This window comes from Danio rerio, chromosome 7 (genome assembly GCF_049306965.1).
Source record: "Danio rerio strain Tuebingen ecotype United States chromosome 7, GRCz12tu, whole genome shotgun sequence".
Taxonomy (NCBI): domain Eukaryota; kingdom Metazoa; phylum Chordata; class Actinopteri; order Cypriniformes; family Danionidae; genus Danio; species Danio rerio.
Window position 1 is genome coordinate 71,097,705 of NC_133182.1, and position 22,918 is coordinate 71,120,622.

The following is a 22,918-nucleotide window of genomic DNA, read 5'->3' on the forward strand; positions in this document are numbered from 1 at the left end:
GTGGTCCTAAAAATTAAATAAAATAGTCATTGAAAAAAACCTAACATAAACAGTAGGATTATCGGTTATCGTCACAGCAAGAAGGTCAGTTGGAGTTTCTGTGTGGAGTTTGCATGTTCTCCCCGTGTTCGCGTGGGTTTCCTCCTGGTGCTCCGGTTTCCCCTACAAGTCCAAAGACATGGTATAGGTGAACTGGGTAAGCTAAATTGTCCGTAGTGTATGTGTGTGAATGAGTGTGTATGGGTGTTTCCCTGTGATGTGTTGCTGCTGGAAGGGCACCCGCTGCGTAAAACATATGCTGGATAAGTTGGCGGTTCATTCCACTGTGGCGACCCCAGATTAATAAAAGAACTAAGCTGAAAAGAAAATGAATGAATTTCTTAATCATATCCTCACAGACAACACCTGACATATGAAGTATGTATGAAATGAAATGTTCATAAGTCTTCTTTCAGTGTGGCAGAAAATGGCAACGGTGCCGTATTGACCTCACAGTGAAGGTGTCAAGAGCTCACAGCCTGACCCCACGCTGTCTTTCCCCCTGAATTGAAAATATCGAGGGGGGCTTGTTGTGTAGCGTAAACTAGAAGCTGTTCCAGAGGTCAATAGTCCTTGCTTGTTTCCTTGCTTTTGTCCTCTCCTGTAATAGTAGATTACAACTGAAGATGGGCCATGTTTTCATTTGAATAGGTGAATATATATATACAGAAACGCGCACAACACAGCTATTAGCATTCAGAAATGAAGTGAAAATTGCATCGTATGATGAGGCGGACATAATGACTTAAAGATGGGCCAGAAAAAGCTCACAATCATCATTTAACTTTTTTTTTTCTGTCTTCATCCTCTGAAAGGCTTTAAAACAGCACCATGATTTTAGCAAAGGTCGGCACAGAAAACACTTTTATTTTGGAATGGAAACACGGCGTTCTCTCATCCGAGAAATCCTTGGGCAACTTAACACAACTGTGCACAATTATTTCATTATGCATTCATATCAGAATTTATTATCTATTCGGATTCACGTCCGTGTCCATGACTCAGCACGGCTTGGTGATTAAAAAAAGCTGTGTCCTAGGAAGAAAGGTCAGGCTATGTGTCAAGGCAGAGCGCTGGCCTTGTTTTGCAATGATAGAGTTTTACCCCTCGTGGGCTCCTCCCAGTCTCCAAAAAGGACCATGCATAAGATTTTCGAGCATAACTGCATGGAAAATCTGCTCTAATGACAGCCCAGGGCAAGGCTGTGTCCATTGTGCTTCTTGTTTACATGGCTTTGTGGAGATAATTGTATCAGAGGGAGGGAGAAAAAGGCTTACGAACTGAATGGGGTCTTTGTTAGGCCAAGCTTCTCATTGTACTAAATGAGTTTTAGACGAGTAAGTAGCCAGTCGCGGCTAAATGATGAGTGAAAAGCATAGTGATTACTTCCTCTAAAGTGTCACAGAGCCACGTTTATTAAGAAACAAATGGTTTGATACAAAAAAGGAACAGCAACGTGTGTAACAGTGTACATTAATAAATAACATGTCTGGCGGTTTATCAGTGTGATTAATTATTGAGTGTCTTTAGGAGGTAATGCAGGTCACGGACAGTAGCTGAACACAGCTATTGATACATTGTGTGATGTGTGAAATCCAAATTTGCAATGTTTATTTTGGTAGTGTGTGCTATTCTTTTGGTGACAAAATTCATCTGTGCACGTTAAGTTTGTGGTAATCTTCAATCAAAGTGTGACCATTTACTTTACGTTTAGAGTGGCGGTGTCATTTTATTCTTATTTTATTTTATTTTAGACATTTTATTCTACCCATCAGATTATGCTAACAACACTATTGGAATTGTTCTGAGGTTGGGGTTAGGGATTAGTTAGGAGGTTAGGGCGATATTACATCCCACTACTCATAAATACCACATAAAAATTTACACTATTAGTAAAATCTGATGAGTAGCATATTCATTCATTCATTTTCATCTGCTTTTCCGCGGCCGGGTCCCGGGGCAGCTGTTTGAAGCCTGGTTTGCAGGGCCGGAGTGGGACTCATTTTCAGTCCTGGAGTTTGAAGCCAGACCGGCCCACCTCAGTTCACGACTGTCTATATTAAAATAAGGTCATTTCCAATTCTGCTTTTAGTGACACTATCACGTCTTTTTCAAGAAGCTCAACAGCTGCTTTAGAAATTCAAATGTTCAAAAGCCCTAACAGTATTATATGTCTTATCAATAAAAATGAAAAAAAAATAATAATAATAATTTTCCCGGTGAGATTCGAACACGTGTCAGACGGCATAGCTACGCAACGTGTTTGACACTGGTCCACTATAGCGCTAATGCAACGACAATGAAAAAAAAGTATTGGACTGTGACCTTCAAGACACGGTATTACTTTTTATTGATGGCTTAATCTTTTTCTCCCCTTTTTAGATTTATTTTATATTTATTAATGTAGTGAATCATCTGATTTTCATTGAGCAGGTTTATTATACAATAATATTAATAATTCGAATTCGCTGTTTGGGGTCGAATGATTATAGCTAACGTTACATCATCATTAACGTTAGTTAACCTGCAGGCTGCATTTTGCTCACGGGGCTGCGAGAAAATAAATAAGATGAGCGGCGCTGCGGCAAAATAATGAATAAAAAGAGTGAGGCTATGGTCAAATAACCCTAACCCTAACCCTAACCCAGCTAGGGACACTTAAGTGAAACTAATTGTTCAAGAAACTCGTGAGAACAGTTTCTGCGCGCCGTGTTTGATTTAAGTTGAATAGTGTTGTAACTATTAAGTTGGTTTAAATTCTAAATTGTAATATATACATCCGTGTCAAACCTATAAATAGTGGGAAAACATACAGTTTTTCTGTATGTAGTACAAGGAGAACTTTGCCTTTTGACTTAGGTCCTTCTTCACAATAACGGGCCAGTACATACTTATCCCTCAAAGTTAACAAGTAATGTTTTCCAAACATTTTAACAAAAACTTTCCTCCTTTCCCACTGTTGCAATTTCTAGCTAATAATCATTGGCCATCTGATTCTCCCTATGATCACACATGGACAGATTATAAAGTTGTTTGTACCGTTGTACCTGTTTCAGACAAAATCTCTTTAAAGTGCTTCATATTCAACTCAAATGAAATGTGTGCTACCCACTGCAGCACCATGCAGCCCATGTTTAAATTCAACACATATAGTTTGCAACATTTGCACACATAATTTTTTTTCAGGGAGAAGTAGTGTATGAGTGTGTGTGTAAATGTATGTGTGAATTTTTCCCAGAGATGGGTTGCGACTGGAAGGGACTAAGCCGACAAGAAAATAAATGAATGAATGAATTTTTTTCAGTGTACTACTCGGCTCACATATTGTTTTTAGTGTACTATAGGCTATAGTGGAAGTATGCAATTTCGGATGCAGCTAAGTGTCCTTGTGTAATGCCATCATCAACCATTCATTCATGTATTTTTTCCGGCTTCGCCACAACGGTATGAACCGCCAACTTATCCAGCCCGTTTTTTACACAGCGGATGCCCATCTTGCTGTGAGGCGACAACATTACCTACCGTGCCACTGCGTCACCCTCATCATCAACCAGCAAAGTTAAATTCCAATTCAAGACCACAGTTTTTTTTTTCACGTCCCAATGTTGACAGTTATGTAATCAAAATACTTTGTTTCATCAATGATAGACAGCTAGCTAAGTTTTACCATCACAGGGAATTACCAAGAAGTCATAGTCATATTGATATTAGGCACAAAAGAAGCAATTATGGAAAAAGCTGAAAAACTAACCATTGACTTCAATTGTAGGAAAATCTAACTGTCGAAGTCAATAGTTACAGGTTTCCAGCTTTCTTCAAGCGTTAAAAATTATCTACTTTTAAAAGAAAGAAACTCAGAAAGGTTTGAAACAAGTAGCCTACATGATGAGTAAATGATCACAGATTTGTCATTTGTGAACCCTTTAACCTCGAACTTGGGGTGAACTGTCCCTTTAGATTGATTTGTTTTGATTTAGTTAGCGAAAATAACAAAACCTGACACCTGTCAATTTTGATTAAATGTGCTAATTATGCAAATAAATAATGAAAACCAAGCTAAGCGATTAGTGTTTTCCTAAATATAATACGAAATATAAAGATGAGAGCTGGACTCAAGTCCCTAAAGCGAAAGTAGAGTCCAGTCAGTCAGTCAGTTTTTTCAGTCAGGGCGGGAATGGGAAACGCGCGTGCAGAAGGGAAGCAAGAGCCAGTCATCACTGAAATGTTTGGAATTCCACTTCCGTTTAGCAGAATTCAAGAACTCCCCACGACTTAAAGTCCGCTATTTACACTGCACGTCTGAATTAAAGCCGCTGTTTTTCAGATCAAATGGCTTCTTCACCGCAGAAAATACCATCCTCCCCGAAATCGCCTTCCTCCAGGAAAAAAGATGACTCCTTTCTGGGAAAACTTGGAGGAACTTTGGCAAGAAGAAAAAAGGCGAAAGAAGGTGTGAATTAAGCTTAACTCCACAAGTATTTGACTATGCATGTAATATCTGCTTATAGATCAATGTTTCAGTCGGTAACCTGTTAGAACAATTTATTTCATTTGATTCATTTACGGTCTTATAATAACATTCTGAATACTGTACGAATGTCACCTTTTTATAGTTTATTTAGGTTTCTTATTATTTAAAATAATCTATTAATTAATAATTAATCTATCTATTATCTATTTATCTATCTATCTATCTATCTATCTATCTATCTTTCTTTCTTTCTTTCTTTCTTTCTTTCAACAATAGGTTTTATCGTGCTGTATACAGTTATACAGTACGTTTGTGTTTAGCTATGTGAGTGTTTACAAAGGCTGCATGCCTCTGATGTGTCCATATAAGGAAGAGAAGTGGTTGTTAAATACTCATTGTGAGATGTTTATGTATGTGGTGATATGCAGGAGAAAACATTACACATATCTCAAATATTTCATCATTCTTTGATAACAGCAGCTTTGTTTTGATTCCATGTATCTTGACTCCAAATAATTAAATTATTCATATGAATCCCAATAATTTTACTAAATATTATTTATTTATTTTACTCCATGAACAAATTATGGCACTGTTGGCTATAATAAACTTAAATGCTCACAGGGAAGAGCACTTGTGTGTCATGTAACATACTGTAAATACAGATTTTAAATACGCTTGTAGTTCATTTAAACTTTTCCTAACTTAATTAATGATTATTTTAGGTTTAATAGGAATTTGCAGTAAATTGAAATTGATTCAAGAGAGCATAGTAATTTATCCTCAAACACATTTTTGTATGGCATTTCAGGACAACACACAGAACACTGTTATTATTCTTACATTGACTATAGGGTGGCGAGGCAGTGGCGCAGTAGGTAGTGCTGTCGCCTCACAGCAAGAAGGTCGCTGGTTCAAACCGCGGCAGGTTGGGTAGGCTAAATTGTCTGTAGTGTATGAGTGTATGTGTGTGTGGATGTTTCCCAGAGATGGGTTGGCGGTTCATTGTGGTGACCCTGGATTAATAAAGGGACTAAGCCGGCAAGAAAATGAATGAATGAATGAATGACATGTCATTAAGCAAAGTTTCCCCCTGTAAAATAGTTTGCCCTTGAAAAAATGCTCTTCATGTTTGTTTTCAGTTAAATTGTCAGACTACGACTGTCTGAGGTATTGGGCGTGGCTAACATACTTAACCACGCCCCTCCAACTGTCAATTTTGACAACAAACAGAAATGTTGAGGAGAAGGTGTCTGTTAGGCTTCTTTACTACATCCAATCAGCTCACAGCAGAAAAAACAAGCCAACACCACTGTTTTCTCATTTAATATTTCATTTCTCTAGAAACTGTCACAATATGACAAAAAATAAAAAAATAAAAAAGTTGCATCTTCCGGTTAATGCAGTCCAAAATTTTGTCCGTAATTTTCGCACATTAAAAAATAAATTCGACCTCCCTATATCAATCAAAATAACACGCTGCCTCCGAAAATTTCATCCTTTATACAAAAGATTTAATTAGGTTTGATTTTTTTTACATTTTTTGCTTTCGAAAAGATGTAATCTGCACACGTGAAAGGCAAAATAACGAATGCTTCACTGTAAAAAAAATTCTGTAATATTAGGGTTATTTCCTTCAGCTGGGAAAAAAAACGTAAAATAACAGCTGTTAAATTACAGAAATTTACCGTAAAACAACGGATATTAAATTACAGAAATTTACCAGAAAATTAAATTTAAGGAAATTTCTGTAATTTAACATCCGTTATTTTAGAGAATATTTATGTTATTTACGGCCGTTATTTCACGTTTTGTTTCAGCACCCCAGCTGCTGGAAATAAACCCTAAAATGTTTTCTACAGTGTATCAGTTGAGACTTCAGCAAATATCACTATATGAATACGGAAAAATCGCATGCGAAATTTTCTAAAATAGGCTCATTCTGAAAACATAGCCCTATATAAGTTTCTGGAGATTGAGAATTATGTAGCCAGAGGAGCGTATTTCACCTTTAAAATGAACGCTACAGGGTAGTATGAAGCCGTTTCTTTTATCGCTTACCAGCTTACCATTTACCTCTATGATGACGGCTTTTCCGCTGTTACCAGTTTTTCCGGTAGCTCGGCATGTAGGTCTGCGCACTTGAGATGCAGAGGAAGTTGACCGTGACAACAGGGTTGGAGTTCGGTGAAGATTGGTTCCAGAAAGAGGGTATGACAAAAGCCAAAGTATAAAACTAGCAAGTACATAACAGCGTGAGAATGTAAATCTGAAAACGTAGTAAAAATCAGGCAAGTGCTTTTCTTTTTCTGAATTGCTTTTGAAAACACTGAAGGAAGGGGGAAGGCGGGTCAATCGGTGCTTTTTAAAACACTATTGGTTGGGTTTAGGGAAGGGTGGGGGTATCGGTCGGTTGATCAGTCAGTCAGTCGACAGCGCCTCTGGTGGATTAAGGCGAGAACTGTAGGCACTAATGGCACTTGTGAGAGAAATGTGAGAACTGAAAAAGCATACACAGCGGCCTCTGGTGCATTTGTGGAAAAAAAATAAAACATAGCTCCTGGGACGTATTTTACTGTCTCCAGAAAAGTATATGAGGTATATAATCAGAATGAGCCTGGGTTGAAATGTTTGCACTAAAGTGTACAAAGACCTTAACTTTAAAACGTAATTAAAAGTCATTTTTCAATTTTTATTAATTTTTTTTGAGGAGGAAACGGTCTTAAAAGCTGTGTACCCAATGATGCACAATGTGGAAAAAAAGTTTATTGTGTTTATTTTTGGGTTTAAAACAGAAACAACCACAAGCCACAACAGGAAGTTCAATCTGGCTAGAGAGAGGAAAAATCCTGTAAATCAGTTGTTATGCGCATGTGAGTTCATCGGGAAACCGAGGAGTTGCTTCCCGTTGCCCTCGACTGACCGCATTTAAAGCATGTTACAAGCCGCTATGGCAGGATTCAGAGCTGATTAAAAACAGGATGTCAATATCTCTAGGGATCTGTACCGATTCTTCTTTTGGACTGCCTCTCTGCAGCATTGCTTTAGTGATTGGCCAGTATTGACCGGACAGACGGAGACTGAGAAGCGTGTTCAGAAGATCCACTGCATGAGGGCCAGTCCAGAAACCACATGTACTGATTCACAGGGTCAATTAAATGAGAGATTCAATGAAACAGCGAGATTTTAGAGACCTAATCCATAAGTACTAACCAGCACTAATCTGGTAAATAGGTTTGACTGTTATACGTCCGGTGTCTAGCAGTAGCAAACCAGCCAATGTTACTATTTACCATTGACAGAAAATCTGGAATCTGAGGGTTAAAACAATTAATATATTGAAGTAATCCCCTTTAAACTGTCCAAACTGTTATTAAGTTTTGATATTCACAGAAGGAAATTCTTCATGGAATATGATCTTTAATTAATATTTGAATGATTTTTTTGGCAAAAAACAACAACTAATAATCGATAATTTTGACTCAAACACTGTGTTTTGGCTATTTCCAAAATTATACCTGTGCAACAAGACTTCTACTTGGTTTTTAATATTGGATTTCCTGTTAATGATTTGTGTAGTTTACCATTAGAAATGAGTAATTACAAAACTATTTGGTTAAAAATTTTGCAAGTTTCAATCGAAAATACATATACTGTAGCATTTAAATTTCACTTGTTACATTTTTGCAGATTATATATTAAAGACAAGTACTCAAGTAGGACAAAAATGAGCACTAACCATTACATATCTGGTTAATGGGTTTGACAGTTACACATCCAGTGTCTAGCAGTAGCAAACTGGCCAATGTTACCATTTACCACTGACAGCATATTCATGTGCTCTTTTGGAAAAGAAGTATGCTTAGCCGTACAAGTGCAGTTTCATGCACTTCAAATCCTAAATAATAAATATATTTAAACTGTATTTTAAGATAATGTGTGACCCTGGACCACAAAACCATTCATATTGGTATCAGTGTTGGAAATTGAGATCTACACCTCAAGTGAAAGCTGAAAGAATAATCTTTCTATTGCTAGATAATATCTGTTTAGATAGAACTATTAGACGACCTGTAATCTGAGGGTTAAACGAATCTAAATATTGAGGAAATTCCCTTTAAAGTTGTCCAAATTATTAAGTTTTGATATTTATAGAAGGTAATTTACAAATATATCTTTATGGAACATGATCTTTAATTAATATTCTAATGACTTTTCAAACAAAAGAAAAACATTCAATTTTTTTATGAAAACATAAATAAAAACATAAAAACATAAATAATAATAAAAATAATTTGAACTATGTGGCTATTCCCACAAACAAACCTGTGCAACATCTGTAAGACTTATACTTCATTCATTCATTCAGGTTTAGTCCCTTTATTCATTAGGGGTCGCGACAGTGAAATGAACCGCCAAATTAGCCAGCAAATGTTTTACACAGCAGATGCCCTTCCAACTGCAGCCCAGTACTGGGAAACACCCATAAAACTCTCATTCACACTCATGCACTTCGGCCAATTTATTTTATCCAGTTCACCTATAGCGTGTGTCTTTAGACTGCGGGGGAAACCGGAGCGCTCGGAGGAAACACACACAAACACGGGAAGAACATGCAAATTCAACACAGAAAATAAGTTTTATCTGCATTTTGCAGGCCATATTTTAAAGACAGTAATAGTACGAAGATGGGCCAAAAAGGAAAGTTAATAATTTGTGTATGAATTAATTAACAAAGTTTATTTTATCGAAATTAACACACATATTTAATTTCATACATTCTCATAGGATTGTTAATCACACAATTAGGTGCAAAATATTACAATTTATACTTAAAGGGGCTGTTCACCCAAAAATGAAAATGACCTTGTTTGTTACTCTCTACTTTATAGTTGTCTAAATACAAAAGAGGATATTTTGACAAATGCTGGATGCTGTGAACCATTGACTTACATAGTAGGAAAAAAAGAATCAATCAGCATTCTTCAAAATATAATCTGTTGTGTTCAAAGGAAGAAAAAAAATTGGAAAAAGTGAATGATGGGGAAATGATGACAGATTTTTAGTTTTTAAGTGAACTATTCTTTTAAGTTTTCTTTTAAAGTATAGAAATGAAAAAAAGTACATATATAAACGTTTTAAAATGCATAGTGTAAAAATACATTCAATTTAGAGATGTAAGAACAAAAAAAAAGGAAAGATATTGACTGAAGGTCCAAGTTGTAGTTCTTTTGTTAACCTGAACGTGTTCAGGGATGAATGCATACCATTAAATGAGACCCTCTGAATAGCCCCCTCCACGGTAAAACCAATACTGAATAACTGACCTCCAGATGAGATGAACAACCTAAAAATAGCTCTTACAGCTGATCCAGTATTCCTAGATGATTCTGCATTTGATGCTGCATGATTTTTCATAACATTAAACATCAATAATGTAAATGTAATAGAAATGTCAATGTAGTTATACAGCTGAAGTCAGAATTATTAGCCCCCCTTTGAATTTTTTTTTATTTAAATATTTCCCAAATGATGTTTAACAGAGCAAGGAAATTTCCACAGTATGTCTGATAATATTTTTTCTTCTGGAGAAAGTCATATTTGTTTTATTTTGGCTAGAATAAAAGCAGTTTTTAATTTTTAAAAAATAATTTTAGGGTCGAAATTATTAGCCCCTTTAAGCTATCTATTTTTTTTTGCGATTGTCTACATAACAAACCATTGTTATACAATAACTAACCTAATTACTTTATCCTGCCTTTAAATGTCACTTTAAGCTGTTTAGAAGGGTCTTGAAAAATATCTTAGTAAATTATTATTTACTGTCATCATGGCAAAGATAAATAAATCAGTTATTAAAGATGAGTTATTAAAACTTATGTGTTTAGAAATGTGTTGACAAATCTTCTCTCCGTTAAACAGAAATTGGGGGAAAAAATAAACAGGGGGCTAATACAGTAATTCTGACTTCAACTGTATGTGCATAATTGTTTATGTTAATGATGCAGTGATTCATTATTATTATTATTATTATTGTAGTGTCTGAGCTTCAGGAGGAGGGTATGAATGCGATCAACCTGCCTCTGAGTCCCACACCCTTTGAGCTGGACCCTGAAGACACCATGCTTGGTAAAGTTTCTAAGCATTATCTTAACATTATCATTCAGAGGTGAACTCTGATGTTGTTTTTTCTACTTAAAAGATGAGAATGAAGTCCGAACCATGGTTGATCCCCACTCAAGGAATGATCCCAAACTACAAGAGCTAATGAAGGTAACTCCAACTCCAATCTGAATGTAGAACTACATTTTTTCCTTGAATCCTTTGACATCTTCCATGACAAATATTTGAGTCGTACATATGTTTTGAAATGTCAGGATTATATTGTTTAGATCGGTCATATCTCACATTTGCGGAAGGACCCTGACACTGGTACCATGGTTAGGGTTAGGGACATGCTGGGTGGTATGTGTCGGTTTAAGAGTGTGTTATAGTGAAAGGGATTGCATAAATTAATTACAGATGCAGTTACACGCAGACATTTAATCAAACAATGTGAAACATTTAGATTGTAGATTGAAGTAGATTGTAATAAATTATTAATTTCAGTGTAAATACATATTAGTTGAAGAACCCCTATAAAGGTCATGTTTTGGTTTTGGGGGGTCACCAACAACAGGCTGATATGCATGCAGGGTCAAAAAACACTTTCATTGTCTTATAACATGCATTTATTTTTACCTAATTATCCCAATGACTCCCATATTATTGGTTCAGAAATTCATTTGTTCCCAAACCCCTCCTTTGCGTGAGGCTAATCTGCTATGATTGGTCGACTGCGTTAAATCGGTAAAGGAAGAAGCGCGCATCACATTTTCAACATGGTTTTCAGACTTGATATGTGAAATAGCCCATACAGATTTAAACTGAGAGATACACTATTACAAGCACTGATCTATAACAGATACGTACGTTACATGATTTGGAGGCATTTGTCGCAGACGAAAGTGAAGATGGTTGTAGAGTCTCGGAAGTGAACAGCGGATGGCAGAGTGGGGCAGTTGAGGAGGAGGATCAGTAAAATGCTGATTCTGCGTATTCCTGCACAAATTAAGCCCAGGGGTGAGAACATGGTAAGATCTAAAAACGTAGTATAAATCATGCGGCTGCGAGGGCTTTTCTGTTTCTGAATTGCTCTGTCGGTTGGGTTTAGGGAAGGTAGTGGACAGGTCAACCGATGCTTTTGAAAACAATATCGATCGGTTGGTCGGCAGCTAGCTCTCTGCAACTCTCACATGGTCGCCCACTGAAGCTAAGCAGGGCTGCGCCCGGTCAGTACCTGGATGGGAGACCACATGGGAAAGCTAGGTTGCTGCCGGAAGTGGTGTTAGTGAGGCCAGCAGGGGGCGTCCAACCTGCGGTCTGTGTAGGTCCTAATGCCCCAGTATAGTGACGGGGACGCTATACTGCTCAGTGAGCGTCGTCTTTCGGATGAGACGTTAAACCGAGGTCCCGACTCACTGTGGTCGTTAACAAAAAATCCCAGGATGTCCTTCGAAAAGAGTAGGGGTTTAACCCCGGCATCCTGGCCAAATCTGCCCACTGGCCTTTGTCCGTCATGGCCTCCTAACCATCCCCATATTCCAATTGGCTTCATCGCTGTCTCCTCTCCACCAATCAGCTGGTGTGTGGTGTGCGGTCTGGCGCAAAATGGCTGCCGTCGCATCATCCAGGTGGATGCTGCACACTGATGGTGGATGAGGAGATTCCCCCCATTGTGTGTAAAGTGCTTTGAGTGCCCAGAAAAGCGCTATATAAATGTAAGGAATTAATTAAACATCAGTCAGTCAGTCGACAGCGGCCTTTGGTGGATTTATGCAAGAAGAGAAGGCGCGAATGGCACTTGTGAGATACATTTGAGATCTCAAAAAGTGTACACAGCGGCCAAAACAAAAACTGCAAAAAAAACATAGCTCCTGGTACGTATTTTGTGCTCTTCAGAAATAAATACAGGGGTAAGGATCCACAATGAGCCTGGGTTGCCAGTTGCATAGCCATTTATTTATTAGTATCAAGATTAAAGGCTAGAAGCCGCAATGTTCTCTCTGGTGTTTTTTGGCAGGTGCTCATTGACTGGATCAATGATGTATTGGTGGGAGAAAGAATCATCGTAAAGGATCTGGCTGAAGACCTCTATGATGGGCAGGTTCTTCAAAAGCTCTTCGGTGAGGATTCTCTTCTGTGTTGTTGTGCCAGTAGTTGTTTGTGTCACTAATAATCTGTGTATTTGTCCACAGAGAAACTGGAGGGAGAGAAGCTGAACGTGGCTGAGGTGACTCAGTGTGAGATCGCTCAGAAACAGAAGCTGCAGACTGTTCTGGAGAAGATCAATGACACTCTCAAAGTTTCCTCCAGGAACATTAGATGGAATGTTGAATGTATGTAGCTTTGGGATGCTTTTTTCTGTTTTTTTATTTGTATGATAAATTTGTGCATGGGTAACACGGTGGCTCAGTGATTAGCACTGTCACCTCACAGTAAGAAGGTCGCTAGTTCTAGTCCCGGCTGGGTCAGTTGGCGTTTCTGTGTGGAGTTTGCAAGTTCTTCCCGTGTTTGCGTTGGTTTCCTCCGGGTGATCCGGTTTTCCTCACAGTCCAAAGACATGTGCTATAGGTGAATTGAATAAACTAAGTTGTTCGTAGTGTATGCCTGTGAGTATGAGTGTATGGGTGTTTCCCAGTGAAGGGGTTGCAGCTGGAAGGGCATCCACTGCGTAAAACATATGCTGGATAACTTGGCGGTTCACTCCACTGTGGTGACCCAAGATTAATAAAGGAACCGTTTTAGTATGCCCCAAATTTTAGTATGTAAAATGTTTCAGCACACCAAAAAGGTTTTAGTATGGTTTGTGTATATGCAAGTGAGACAAGTGTGGTGCTAATCGACAAGAGAAGGCACCAATAACGGTCCATACACCATACTAATCAAGCAATAGAACTGTTTATTGCTGGTATACACAGCTGATATCAATTATCACAATAATATTCAATAATCATGAACCATACTCGTAAACATCTTTAATCAAAATACAAACAAAATTGCATAAAAGGCTTATAACGCGAAATAAAGATGAGATTACATGAATAAAAGACAGATAATGAAACCCCAAGCAATTTGATACAAGTATATACTGTGTATTTGTATATCTCCAAACTGGATTACGGCTACTCTCTACTAGCCAGGCTCCCAGCTATCTCTATCAAACCTCTTCGGCTGCTCCAGAACGCAGCAGCACGAGTGGTCTTTAATGAACCTAAAAGAGCACATGTCACTCCGCTGCTCATCCGTTTGCACTGGCTGCCAGTTGCTGCTCGCATCAAATTCAAAGCTCTAATGTTTGCCTACAAAGCGACTTCTGGCTTTGCTTCTTCTTATCTGCTCTCACTTCTGCAGATCTATGTGCCCTCCAGAAACTTGCGTTCTGTGAATGAACGTCGTCTCGTGGTTCCATCCCAAAAAGGGAAGAAATCACTTTCGCGAACGCTCACGTTCAATCTGCCCAGTTGGTGGAATGAACTCCCTAACTGCATCAGAACGGCAGAGTCACTCGCTGTTTTTAAGAAACGACTAAAAACTCAACTATTTAGTCTCCACTTCACGTCCTAATCTGCAATTGCCTCTCTGAATATACCACTAACTGTACCCAAAAAAAAAAAAAAAATACTAAAAAATTACAAAAAAAAAAATTTACTAAATTACTAAAATATTACTAATACTTTCCTTCTAAGACTTTACAGACCTGAAACTTGCCTATAGCACTTATTCATTGTTGCTCTTATAGTTGTGTAAGTTGCTTCCTTGTCCTCATTTGTAAGTTGCTTTGGATAAAACCGTCAGCTAAATGACTAAATGTAAAAAATGTAAATGTAAATATACCACCTCAGAGACGTGCCATCATTTTCCTCTTCAAAGACTGGGGAGCCCGTTGCAGTCACATTGGAAAACCAACACGTGTGTCTGAGAATGCCGGGCAATGCGCGCTTATCCCACGGCTGAGCTTCCAATGTTTCAGCAAGAAACCCTAATTTTTATAGTCAAAATTTGGGTGCTGGTCAAAGGTCGGCCTATTAGGTAAGAGTTGATCAGGTCCACCTTCTCTCTCAGCTAGTTGCACATTATTTCTGATTGCAAAGCACACATTTGAGGTTTGTAGTGTCAGCATGATTATCTAGTCAATATTCTACCTCCTGAAATTTAGAGAAATTTAACCTTAAGGTCCAGAGACCCATCTCTGGTTATTTGGTCATGCTTAAGGGTCAATATTTTACCTCCTGAAATTTGAAGAAAGGTGTGAAGTTAACCCTAAAGGTCATGAGACCATTCTCTGTTCATTTGGTTGTTTGTTGAGCGCAACAAAAATTTAAAAATAACCTATTTGTTCCAAGGACTAAGCCGAAAAGAAAATGAACGAATGAATTCAGATTTTATGAATTGCCTGAAATCCGCCATTTGAAATTGGAATCGGCATTGCATTTTTAAAAATGCATAAACAACATTATCCTCTCATGAATATTGCTTTATTCATGCAGTTATTAGTACATTTTTATATATATTTCTTTGAATAAATTAAATGTAGTTTTTTCTGTTGGCCATAATTCTGTAAGTTAGAACTAATGATAAATATATAACAGAGTTAAGGATGCTTAACTGCTGACATATTGTAATTCTTTGCATTAAGATGGATGTTCAATATATTTAGCATCACACTGAGATTAAAAAAACATGTAAGCCTGCTGTTTATTCTTTGCTGTGTTTCTCAGCTGTTCATGCTAAGAATATTGTGGCCATTCTTCACCTGCTGGTGGCTATTTCTCAGCATTTCCGGGCCCCTATCAGACTCCCCGAACATGTGTCCATCCAAGTGGTTGTGGTCCAGGTATTGTTTTCCATTCATAATTGATCTTTTTTTCGTTTACTTTGCTCTCAGTTATTATATTGTGTTACAGACACTTAATGTTGTTGATGATATAATTGGCTGTTTTATGAAACAATTTAAAAAGGTAACAAGAATGATTTTGCAATAATACATATAGTTGAAGTCAGAATTATTATCCCTCCTGAATTATATTTTCCCCTCAATTTCTGTTTAATGAAGAGCAGATTTCTTCAACACATTTCTAATCATAATAGTTTTGATAACTAATTTCTAATAACTAATTTCTTTATCTTTGCCATAATGACAGTACATAATATTTGACTAGATATTTTTGAAGATGCTAGTATTCAGCTTAAAGTGACATTTAAAGGGTTAATTACTTTAATTAGGCCAGTTATGCCTAGTTCACACTAGAGGATTTTAAGCCTGATTTGAGCCCGATTTGGAAGTTAACGAGCTCGCCGACAGATCGGGCTGTGATCGGGAAGAAATCTGCGGGTACTCGGCGCTCGCCGCTCTTTATGTGTGAACTACTGAGCAACGCATCAACGAGGCTCGCCGACGCGTCGCCGACACCTCGCAGACGGAAATCCAACATTCAGCATGCTAAATATTCCAGAGCAGTCGGCCGACTCAACCCCACGTGTGGTCAGATGTAGTGACGAGCTGCAGCCAATGAGAGAGCATATCAGCATGAGCTGAATGCCTGTGTGCTCAGGAGCTCAGCAGAAACATCTGTGATTGGTCAGAATGGGCATCAACGCACTCGCTTCATTCTGCGTTAACACAGACATGAGAGTAGGATATATTAACAGTGGAACTAGAATTCTGTAACTTTTTAGAATTACTTTTAGAATTACTTTTATTCTGACCGTTCTCATATAAAACGCCATACTGTCACAACATATTTACATTCAAAGCTATTATTGAGATATTAAAATTAAGCTTTGAATGTCTGGCATCATATTTAATGACACCATTACCCTAAAAATGTAATATTTCTTTGGTAATACAGCCTATAAATATGTAGCTAAGATACTAGAACATGCAAAGGTCTTGGTTTTCATTTTCACTTTCAAACAGGAGCTATTTAACAACACAGAATATGCTGTTTTGAAAGATATCTGAAGTAAATTGATATTTTTGCCATCAGAAAGTTTTGTTTATGTTAGCAGGAAGTTGCCAGGCAGGAAAATGCACACATATTTAAAGTCACAGTGAAAAGTATCAGACATGCATGCAGTCATGTTGACCAATATGGTAATTTAAGGCAGAAATGCTCAGTTCTTTACTGTTTTGTAATAAAAAAATAACAATGTCAGAAAGAAATACACTGATAGTTAGAAAACGGCAGGGTGTTATAAATATGTTAGTTTTATTTCAAAGAGTTATAAAATTACCAGAATTAAAAACTCTCTGTGTATCTATCCACTGGAACCTGCAGATGAGTGATTACTCCGCTCATAAATCAGCTGATTTGACGATGTTTTTAAATGCTTTCTCCAAAGCTTGAAACGCTGTCAGTGATGTAATCAGCACACAAGCAGCCAATAGTGTTCAGCTTTTTCTGACGACTCCTCCCTCAAATTTTCATTGGCTGTGGTTTGTTAGCTTGAATGAGCTGTTGGGGAATGAGTTGTTGTCAGATCATGTAGAGTGTGACCCCCCTCTTGTGGATCGTCCACGGAGTGTTGCGTAGTGTGAACACCACAGAGATTAAAAGACACAAAGTCAAGTCATGTAGTGTGAACAGCACAGCGATCTGCTAATGTTTAAAATCCTGTAGTGTGAACTAGGCTTTAGGGGGCAAATAATGTTGACCTTAACCTTTTTTGTTGTTTTTAAAAAAAACTGCTTTTATTCTAGCCGAGATAAAACAAAAAAAAAATCCTCCAGAAGAAAAAAAATATTACAGGAAATACTGTAAAAAAGTTCTTGCTCTGGTAAACATCATATATTTAAACAAGAAAAGGGATAATAATTTTGGCCATAACTGTATATTTATTTTACAGTTATGGTAAATTTGTATTTCTTTATCCTAACAGAAACGAGAGGGAATACTTCAGTCTCGGCAGATACAGGAGGAAATTACAGGCAACTTTGAGTATGTGTTTCTTTTATTTTTCATAATAAATAATATAAATATTGCTATCAAAATTCCACAAAGATTCAAATTAGCATAGTTGTTAAGTAAGGGTTAAAGTTTATCCAGGGGGTTGTTATCACTGAATAAAGTGGACGGCTGAAAGTCGAAAATAACTGGATGTACTTTACCCCTTTTTTGGTACTTTGGTACTTGATGCAAAATGTAAAATTAGACACAAAACATTGTTCTAAGCCATACAAGTTTATTAAATCTTAAATTGAAGGCAAAGCTGATAGAAATGAAACGGAGCAAACATTAACCTGCGCATTATTCAGTCACAAGATTGCACTGAACAGACAAACGTAATGGCATGACAGACAAGCAGATAAATATGGGTCTGAATATATCTTTTGTAAACATATGAGGATGTGAACACTTTTTACTTGCCAGAATATTGTAGCTAAATCAATTGTGATATGCTGTGAACACACCTAATATGTAGTCTTGGTTGTAATGTAAATAGGCACAAAGTAACTAGTTTTTTTGACTTCCTAGTTTGAATTAATGACAGAAAAGTCTTCCACCCCAGCATATATAACAATATAAAATCAGGAAGCGTTACACAGTAATTAAATTAATTTTGCGCAGAAAAAGAAACCAAAACATTTTAAAAAGTAAATTTTCAGTTAATCACTTTAAAAAAAGTGATCAAACCTGTGGCAACTGTTAAGTTGACTTAATTTTATAATTATGTACAGCATACACTACCTAAAAAAACCTTGTTGTTGATCATAGTTGTAAGAGCAACACATAATAACTTGACTTCTGGTTGAACATTTGGAAAAGTGGCAGAAGGTGGATTTTTCTTTGCCATTCCAGATGACTTTATTAATAAGTTATTTGAGTCACTGCAGAGATGTATGAATGCAGTCCTCCAAGCTCATGAGAGTCAGACACAATATTCATTTTTTTTCCACTCCAGCATGACTTTATATTCTATACTGTACATTATTTCTTTTAAGTGACAAGACTTTTGTCTAAGCACAGTCAGACCTTACTGCCCTAATTAAATAATAAAAAAATCAAGGCATGATCATATTTTATTTTGGTATAATAAGCATAATCTAGAGGCCTTTGCTTTTCATATAAATCACTTATGATACTAAATGATCCACTAGAAGTCAAATTGATATTTGTTGTTCCTAAAAAATTGATAGGCGATAAGACTTTTATCAGGTAATTTACCTCATACATAAATACAACAGTTCTGTGTGAATCAGTTCAGAAAAGCTGACTAAAACTGTATTTTTTGTGATACAAATTTATTTCTCAGAATATGTCTCTATTTTTAAACTAATTTAGTGAGAAATTAGTCATGGTCAACTCGTACAGTAGGCAACATTTCAACTGGATCAAAACCTTTTATCAAAGTTGTCTTAAAACTATTAAACAATACAAATGATCCCGTTTTCAGTTCACAATTAGTTTATTTAACTTGCTCCACCTGCAGATTATTTACCTTGTTTTATGGAAAAAATCACTTTATTTTGACTTATTATTTATGAAAACATAGCAATATTTTCTTCTTTTTTATTGTTTAAACATTTTTTATTATAGACCAAGGGTGCCCAAACTTTTTTGTATGAAGGGCCAAAAAACAAATATCATGGAGAGCTGTGGCCCGAAGGAAAATATACTGAACTATTTTACATTAAAGTTGCCGTGGGCAATTTCCTAATTTATTTCTTAATATTTAAAAATAAACAGAAAACATTACTTAAAATCAAATTAAATAATGCACTGTAATTTTTTTTATGATAAATTATTACAATGAAAACAAAATCACGTTTATAACACACTGAATACAATAGTCAAGCATTATCAAGTATTTGTTGCAAAAACTGTTTGAACAATATTTTCTACTTGTCTAGATAATGCTTCTTGATTTAATAATTTGGACTAGAAACAAGGCGACAACTTTTAAAAAGTAAGAGAAGCATTTTTGGCAGTAAAATTCATGTTAGCAAATTAAACCTTACTGTAAACTCTTTCAAGTATGTGCATATGTGGTTAAAATGCTCGGATATAAGGGGTTCAGTGAGTGGATCATGCAGGGACAGGTCAGTGGTCTATCCGTGCTGTAAGTCTGTGTTTCTGGAGGTTGAGCATTGAGGCTGATGCTCTGCCAGCATTAACTGCGCTCCAGCGGCCTCAGATCAGCTTGGGGAGAGAAGGCAGAGAGCCGCTCTCTTTGGCTGCGGATGTGGACTCGGGCAGCAGCTGCTGATTGGAGCCTCTGCGCAGGCAAACGTCCACCAGGCCAAATCCTGGAGCCCGGTTCTGTTTGATCGGCCGCTCCTGGGACCCAAGCTTCCCCTTCCCTCATAATCTCTTTGTTTGCCTTTCATCCTGGCACTCTTGATACGTCCCTCTGAATTTGGTTGTTATTTTGCCATTTAGCGGCTGCTTGCAAAAACCCTTTCATTCAGATGTAAATAGATTGTTGATTTCTATTGTTGCTTAAATTGATACTGAAATAATGATGTTTTTTTTTTAATTGCCCACAGGGCACTGTCTGGAAGATATGGTGAGTGTTGTATTTATTTAGCATATGTTACGAATGTCACTATATTAGATCACTACATTGTTAGATACAAATTTTCAGTTCAAAAAGGTATTAATATTAAATATACTGTAGGGTGGCACGGTGGCTCAGTGGTTAGCACTGCCACCTCACAACAAGAAGGTTGCTGATTCAAGTCCTGGCTAGGTCAATTAGCATTTCTGTGTAGAGCTTGCATGTTCTCCTCATGTTTGTGTGGGTTTCCTCCAGGTGCTCCTGTTTCACCCACAGTCATGCTCTATAGGTGAATTGGATGGACTAAAGTGTGCAATGAGAGAGTGTATGAGTGTTTCCCAGTATTGTGTTGCAGCTGGAAGGGCATCCGCTGCATAAAACATATGCGGAATAGCTGGTGGTTCGTTCTGCTGTGGCGATCCCTGATAAATAAGGGACTAAGCCGAAGAAAAATGAATGAATAAATATACTTTCAAGAGTTCACACTTAGATATTGTTTGACAACTTGTTAGCAGGTTTGGCATGCTGTCCCAGGAGAGAACCCTGAGCTCGGAGGTAGTTGAGCCCAGGGCTCCCGCCTGGTCTATAGAGCATGTGAGGGGAGTACGAGATCAGGAGGTTCTCGAGAGCTCCCCTGGTAAAGGAGGAAAGGAGGAGAATGAGTGGATGGGGGGGTTTCTTCAGAAAAACGAAGATAAGGGAGGAGTTCTAACTAGGCTACTTATAGTGAGTTTGGAACAATCTGATTGGCTAGCTAATGAGTGTAGATGAGTGGCCAGCTGCAGTCAATCATATCACGTGCTCCTCTCGAAATGAGTTTGTGAAACTTTACTTATACTGTATTTACTGATAAAGTTGCACTTTAAAACAATTTCAGAAAAGAAAACACAATTTTAGTCTTTCTACTTGAACATTTCGGGATTCATTTAATGTGTTGCTTTGTATTTGTAATTTTGAAATATAGTAAAATATGTTTTTTTTATTTCATTTTGCATATGCTATCAATGTAATTTATATGAATGTTATTTTAATTAGATTATAGATATTTAAAGATTGATTTTAAATTTCATTTTAATATAAAGAATGTAAAGTAATTTATAATATAAACAGATTACTTTGATGCAATTATTTTTATAGCAATTAATTTAAAACAATTACTTTCATACATGAATTTTATACAAAATATGCACATTTAATTAATATTAAATACACCCAAAAATGATTTTTGCTGCTTGTTCAAACAACGTATTTAAAATGAACTGAATTACCACAGTGGCTGGTTCGAGCCTCGGCTAGGTCAGATAGCGTTTCTGTGTGGAGTTTGCATGTTCTCCCTGCCTTTGCGTGGGTTTCCTCCGGGTGCTCCAGTTTCCCCCACAGTCCAAAGACATGCGGTACAGGTGAATTGGGTCGTCTAAATTGTCCGTAGTGTATGAGAGTGTGTGGGTATTTCCCAGAGATGGGTTGCAGCTGGAAGGGCATCCGCTGTGTAAAACATGTGCTGGATAAGTTGGCGGTTCATTCCGCTGTGGCGACCCCAGATTAACAAAGGGACTTAGTCAAAAGGAAAATGAATGAATGAAATTGACTGCAGTGTTTGAGTGTGAATAAGTGTGTGTGTTTCCCAGAAAATGGAAGGGCATTCGCTGCGTAAAACATATGATGGATAAGTTGGCGGATCATTCCACTGTGACGACATCTGAAACAGAGAATAAGCAAAAGGAAAATGAATGAATGAATGCATGAATGTTGGATATACTTGATCACAGAATCATTTTATCAGTGTATGAGCACTTAATTGTTGTCAAACCTCAATGAATCGTGTTCATCAGTGGACAGATTTTTTATTATCTGCAGTCACCTTGAAACTTATTGAAAGCAAAAAAAAATAAAATGTTGTATTCATTTCTGAGAAAGGGATTGAATCATTTGTTTGCAGGAGCAGCTTGGTTTAATGTTTTGTATCTACTGCTTATTTAGTGTCCAAATACTCTTCAGGATTACTGTACATTTTAACATGCTTTTTTAGGTGATACAAATGACATCTTCTTCTTTAAATCTTCTGGTGCATTTAAGCATTCGTCTCTTTTTTTTTTGTACTCTAACAGAGCGAGACGCCTTTGACACTCTCTTTGACCACGCGCCAGATAAACTGAATGTGGTGAAAAAGGCAAGTGCAGATTACACACTATTTGGGAAAGGCTTTACACTTCGAGAGCTTTGATTTTTTTTTTCCCCCTCTGATCTCTTGAAGTCTCTCACATGAAAATGCACTATAGTAACTTGTAGTAAATATATGGTTTTTGAACTATGTAATGTGCTTGTATTATTCTGTTGTTTTAATTCTTTAGTTTCAATACAACAACTCTAGTAATATAAACTGTTAGGTGTAATTGGTAACAAAGGATTCGGTTTTTGCTGAAAAAATAAAGGATTACTTTAATTTGTAAGTAAATTAATTACAGTTCTTATAATATGCTTGTCTTACTCAACAGATCTATGTAATTTAGTTCAGAGAAACTATATATATATATATATATATATATATATATATATATATATATATATATATATATATATATATATATATATATATATATTAATATATATATAGTAAATTTAAGTAAATTAAAAGAACACCCATATAATTTATCAATACAATTGCATATACTTAAAAAAAATAGAATTTAGTCAATTTAAGTCAATTTAAAATGATTAAATTACTTTGTGAGGAACTTGTCAGAGAAATTAATTAGAAAAGTAATTTAAATATATTAGAAATGATATATATAAATAAATTAACCAGTA

General features: G+C 36.7%; 1 protein-coding gene across 1 annotated transcript in view; it reads left to right on the forward strand.

Moving 5' to 3' along the window:
• Window positions 1-4,286: 4,286 nt before the first annotated feature.
• The window catches only part of parvab (parvin, alpha b), a 32,940-nt gene continuing 14,308 nt past the window's right edge, over window positions 4,287-22,918 (forward strand). Inside the window, 9 exon segments of the mRNA NM_001110471.1 lie at window positions 4,287-4,489; window positions 10,550-10,639; window positions 10,713-10,783; window positions 12,633-12,735; window positions 12,808-12,948; window positions 15,331-15,446; window positions 17,492-17,550; window positions 20,100-20,119; window positions 22,219-22,280. Coding sequence (NP_001103941.1) covers window positions 4,369-4,489; window positions 10,550-10,639; window positions 10,713-10,783; window positions 12,633-12,735; window positions 12,808-12,948; window positions 15,331-15,446; window positions 17,492-17,550; window positions 20,100-20,119; window positions 22,219-22,280 — 783 coding nt within the window. The 5' untranslated portion in view covers window positions 4,287-4,368.